Below are 5,641 nucleotides of genomic sequence, written 5' to 3' on the forward strand. Positions count from 1 at the left end.
AGCCACCGCTGGGGTAGAGGACAGCAGCTAACAGGGTTACAGCAAGCAGCACAACAGCATTGTCAGCCACCTGGAACAGACAACCTTCAATCTGCCACCACCTCCCTGGAGAAGGGAATCTCTGCCAAAGATCGGCTATTGGAAGATGGCGAATTATGTTCATCAAACACCACATGCTCAAAGGCAGGAACCTGGCCACCTGCCTCAGCTGAAAGGTGGACAAGAAATAACGTGTCCTGGCCAGGGAGAATTAAATAGTTGGGAACCAAGTCAGAGATAAACCTATCTTGGTCCTTGCTGAGCCCATGTGAAAAGTGGTTGCCTCAAATTAAAGCATGCTACAGAATTACAGTGGGATTTAGAATATTGGACTCAAGTAATATGCGATCTGACATCCTTGTTTCTATACAAGGCACAGAGATCACTTCCCTGAGCAGGGCCGCCTTGCCTGGGTTCCTGGCCCCTTATCCGTCTCACTTCTTGGGCGGCCCCAGCAGCCTGGCAAGCTAAGTTCTCACGTTACTAGTGCTCACAGCCACGAAGCTGTTGTTAGGAAGCCAAATGGCTGGAGTGCCGAGTCTGTATAAGCATATCAGAGGGAACCGTGCTGTCCTTCTCTAGGGCCTCTGAGTATCTCAAAGAACTTTAGAGCCCAAATTAAGCTTTACACTTCCGGTGGGAGGCAGGACTTAACCCCGTTGCACTCACAGCACATTACACAACACCCCAGAGACTCATCCAAGGACGGAAATCAAAACAGCAGAAGCGCTGGGAAATGAATCCAGGAGTCCTAACTCCCCGTACTCTGCCCTAACCAGCAGACATGGTGTTTCTTGCACATCCATCCTCTGCTTTAGGCATGCTCAGGATGCCTCTCTTTGCCGAGTGAGGAACTCAAAGGATTCACAAGGCCAAATCTCCTGTTCTTAATTCACTCCTCTCACAAGAACAATCCACTGTGTTTTGTGTCATTTTAATTCCCCTAGATGGTCTGCAATCTTGAAATAACCTCTCTTTCCCTGTCACCTGTTTCCCCTCCTCCATATGGTGAACATCAATGTTCCCCCAGCATTTAGGAATTTGTTTGTTGTCTTGTTTCTACAATGGTCAGGTTTTGTAAAGCATTTCAAACATGTGCAGTGCTAGTTATTAGATATCCCTACAGCTCTGCTGCTGACAAGGCTCCCTCTGCTGGCTCTAAAGCAAAGCATAAGACATGCTAGTCCAGTGGCTCTGTACTGGCGACCCCTTTCCAAATAGCAAGCCTCTGAGTGCGAACCCCTCCTTATACATTAAAAACACCTTTTTATATATTTAACATTATAAATGCTGGATGCAAAGCACGGTTTGGGGTGGAGGCTGACAGCTCACGACCCCCCATGTAATAACCTTGCGACCCCGAGGGGTCCCGACCCCCAGTTTGAGAACCCCTGTACTAGTCTATAGCCCTTCCGGAACATTTGTCAGCAATGGGAGTGAGAGAGAGTTTTGAGGCTGTTCAAATTTGGGACCTAAACAGATTGATGTTCTCTCTTCAGTTATCACCTGGATTTCAGGGCTGTCAGCCAGACCCTCACAGCAGCTCCCTGTATCAACTGGAGGAAGCCAGAGCCAGCCCTTTAGTCTTTAAGAATTATTTTATTAGGGCGCAGAAATACTGTGGTTACCCATTTGAAGACCTATGTGAAATGAGGTAATGACTTTGAGCTGACAGCCATGTGATGAAAAACCCTGACACGGTTGCCAGTCCCTTGAGCCATCTTGGTTGCCGCCATGTCAAGTGTCACTACCACAAGATCCACCATTACAAGTGGCACTTCTTGTCAGTCTCAGGGGAGAGGCCAAGAGAAGAATGAACACTGATCTCCAATCTCACTCCTGGAAGGAATCTCTAGGGCAGGGGAGGCACTTTTGGTAGGGTGGCAGATGGGGAGGCTAACAGGGAGACTGCCTGTGCTGGAGATGAATACGGGATTTCAAGTTTCCAGCTGAGCCTTCATTCACCTGAAGTCATTAGCTTCACCTGCTCAGCGCACAGCAGGAACTGGTTGAGGTGTTCGTTGCAGTTCATCACAGAGGCCTGGTTCTGTTTCAAGCACTGTTCAAATGCAGTGAAGGGCTCAGCGCAGTCGTGGCGGATCTTCTGCACAATCGGGCTGCAACAAAGCAAACACGCAGACACTGAGCTCCTCACGGCGAGCTTTGCTGACGGTCACAGGGGACTAAACGGACCCTAGAATAAGCCTAGAAATAACATTTTAAACTCTCTAGACAAAGCAGCTGTAGGGAAGTCAGGAGTGTGCCCAGTAGCGGATGTGAACCCCCCGTGATGAGATGCACAACAGGTGGAGGCGGCTGGCCTTGCGGTGACAGCACTGGTGTCACCCTCCGGAGAACGGGGTTCAAGACCCCGCCTGGGCAGGTCACGTCCTGTCCCTGCCCCGCAGCTGTACAATGGGGTGAGCCGGGGGCTGCCCAGACCCCACGGGGATGGGGGGGAGGGGAGCGGGGGAGGGGAGCAGGGGGCCAGGGGGGGGACCCGGGCCAGCGGCACTCACTGGGAGGAGGCGCAGCGGGCCATGCGCAGTTTGGGGAGAGCAGGGGGCCGGGCGGGGGGCCACACTCACTGGGAGGAGGCACAGCGGGCTATGCTCAGTTTTGGGGGCCGGGCGGTGGGGAGCCGCACTCACTGGGAGGAGGCACAGCGGGCCATGCTCAGTTTGGGGAGAGCAGGGCCGGGCCGGGTGCGGGGGCCGCACTCACTGGGAGGAGGCGCAGCGGGCCATGCTCAGTTTGGGGGCGGCCGGGCGGTGCGGGGGCCGCACTCACTGGGAGGAGGTGCAGCGGGCCATGCTCAGTGTGGGGGGGGCAGGGCGGGGGGAGGCGCAGCGGGCCATGCTCAGTTTGGGGGCAGGGCGGGGGCGCAGTGGGCCATGCTCAGTTTGGGGGCCGGCGGGGGAAGGTGGCGCAGCGGGCCATGCTCAGTTTGGGGCCGGGCGGGGCGCAGCGGGCCATGCGCAGTTTGGGGCGGGCTGGGGCGCAGCGGGCCATGCTCAGTTGGGGGCTACGGGGGGCGCAGCGGGCCATGCTCAGTTTGGGGGCCGCACTCACTGGGAGGCGCAGCGGGCCATGCTCAGTTTGGGGGCGGGGACATGCTCAGTTTGGGGGCGCACTCACTGGGAGCCGGCGCAGCGGCCATGCTCAGTTTGGGGGCGGGGACATGCTCAGTTTGGGGCCGGACTCACTGGAAGCGGCGCAGCGGGCCATGCTCAGTTTGGGGGCCGGGCGGGGGCCATGCTCAGTCTGGGGGGGCCCGCACTCACTGGGAGGCGGCGCAGCGGCCATGCTCAGTTTGGGGGTACGGGCGGGGGGCGGTGGGGCCATGCTCAGTTTGGGGGAGCAGGGGCCGGGCGGTGGGGGCGGGCAGTGGGGGGCCCGCACTCACTGGGAGGCGGCGCAGCGGGCCATGCGCAGTTGGGGGATGGGCGGGGGCCATGCAGTTTGGGGGCCGGCCGGGGCCCGCACTAACTGGGAGGCGGCGCAGCGGGCCATGCTCAGTTGGGGGGGCGGGGCCATGCTCAGTTTGGGGCGGGGGCCGGGCGGCCGGGGGCCCGCACTCACTGGGAGCGGCGCAGCGGGCCATGCTCAGTTGGGGGGCGGGGGCCATGCTCAGTTTGGGGCGGGGCCGGGCCGGCCGGGGGCCCGCACTCACTGGGAGGCGGCGCAGCGGGCCATGCTCAGTTGGGGGCGGGGCCATGCGCAGTTTGGGGCGGGCTGGGGCGCAGCGGGCCATGCTCAGTTGGGGGCTACGGCGGGGGCGCAGCGGGCCATGCTCAGTTTGGGGGCCGCACTCACTGGGAGGCGGCGCAGCGGGCCATGCTCAGTTTGGGGGCGGGGACATGCTCAGTTTGGGGGCCGGACTCACTGGAAGGCGGCGCAGCGGGCCATGCTCAGTTTGGGGGCCGGGCGGGGCCATGCTCAGTCTGGGGCCGGGGGCCCGCACTCACTGGGAGGCGGCGCAGCGGGCCATGCTCAGTTTGGGGGTACGGGCGGGGCGGTGGGGCCATGCTCAGTTTGGGGGAGCAGGGGCCGGGCGGTGGGGCGGGCAGTGGGGCCCGCACTCACTGGGAGGCGGCGCAGCGGGCCATGCGCAGTTGGGGATGGGCGGGGCCATGCGCAGTTTGGGGGCCGGCCGGGGGCCCGCACTCACTGGGAGCGGCGCAGCGGGCCATGCTCAGTTGGGGGCGGGGGCCATGCTCAGTTTGGGAGCAGGGGCCGGGCGGTGGGGCGGGCAGTGGGGCCGCACTCACTGGGAGGCGGCGCAGCGGGCCATGCGCAGTTTGGGGGCCGGCCGGGGGCGCAGCGGGGTCATGCTCAGTTTGGGGGCGGGGGGCCATGCTCCGTTGGGGGCGGGCAGTGGGGGCCCGCACTCACTGGGAGGCGGCGCAGCGGGCCATGCTCAGTTTGGGGAGCAGGGGCCGGCCGGGGGCGGCCGGGGGCGCAGCGGGGGCCATGCTCAGTTTGGGGGCCGGCCGGGGGGCCCGCACTCACTGGGAGGCGGCGCAGCGGGCCATGCGCAGTTGGGGATGGGCGGGGGCCATGCTCAGTTTGGGGGGAGCAGGGGGCCGGGCCGGGGGGGCCGCACTCACTGGGAGGCGGCGCAGCGGGCCATGCTCAGTTTGGGGGGGCGCGGGGGGGCCATGCTCAGTTTGGGGGAGCAGGGGCCGGGCGGTGGGGGGGGCGGGCAGTGGGGGGGGGCCCGCACTCACTGGGAGGCGGCGCAGCGGGCCATGCGCAGTTGGGGGGGATGGGCGGGGGGGCCATGCGCAGTTTGGGGGATGGGCGGGGGCCATGCGCAGTTTGGGGGCGGGGGGCCATGCGCAGTTTGGGGGCGGGGGCCGGGCCGGCCGGGGGGGCCCGCACTCACTGGGAGGCGGCGCAGCGGGCCATGCTCAGTTGGGGGCGGGGGCCATGCTCAGTTTGGGGGGAGCAGGGGGCCGGGCCGGGGGGGCCGCACTCACTGGGTGGCGGCGCAGCGGGCCAGGCTCAGTTGGGGGCGGGGGCCATGCTCAGTTTGGGGGCGGGGGCCATCTCAGTCTGGGGCCGGCCGGGGGCCTGCACTCACTGGGAGGCGGCGCAGCGGGCCATGCTCAGTTGGGGGCGGGGGCCATGCTCAGTTTGGGGGGGGCGGGGGGCCGGGCCGGGCCGGGGGGGCCCGCACTCACTGGGAGGCGGCGCAGCGGGCCATGCGCAGCTTCAGCCGGTGACAGTCCTGCTGCCAGGTGGCGGGGCTGGCGGCCACGCAGCGCCCGTACTGGTCCAGCTCGCTGCGGCAGTGCCGCGCCGTCACCTCCAGGGCGGCCTCCCTGGGGAGAGACCGGACAGTCAGCGCGGACCGGACCGCGCCGCTCCCCCTCCGCCCGGCCCCGCGCTCGCTCACTCACTCACTCACATGCTGCCGCGCCGAGCACCCCCGGAACACGCCGCGCCCGCGGCCCGACCCAGTCCGCATGCGCGAAAACCCAGCCGTGGCCATGACTCTAGAGGCAGCCGGGCTCGGGCCGGTCGCCGCGCATGCGCGCCCCCGCCGGCGCGGTTGCTGCGCACGCGCGGTTTGGACGTCAGGGCGCCGTGCCCCCGG

General features: G+C 64.8%; 1 protein-coding gene across 1 annotated transcript; it reads right to left on the reverse strand.

The window, feature by feature from the left end:
* Positions 1-1,618: 1,618 nt before the first annotated feature.
* On the reverse strand, positions 1,619-5,537 carry CHCHD5 (coiled-coil-helix-coiled-coil-helix domain containing 5; the record flags this gene model as incomplete). Its single annotated transcript, XM_039514726.1, has 3 exons — positions 1,619-2,156; positions 5,226-5,366; positions 5,449-5,537. Coding segments are annotated over 3 exons (390 nt in total), but the record flags the coding sequence as incomplete, so codon positions are not given.
* Between the last annotated feature and the right edge of the window lie 104 nt (positions 5,538-5,641).

Source organism: Mauremys reevesii, linkage group 25 (genome assembly GCF_016161935.1).
Source record: "Mauremys reevesii isolate NIE-2019 linkage group 25, ASM1616193v1, whole genome shotgun sequence".
Taxonomy (NCBI): Eukaryota; Metazoa; Chordata; order Testudines; family Geoemydidae; genus Mauremys; species Mauremys reevesii.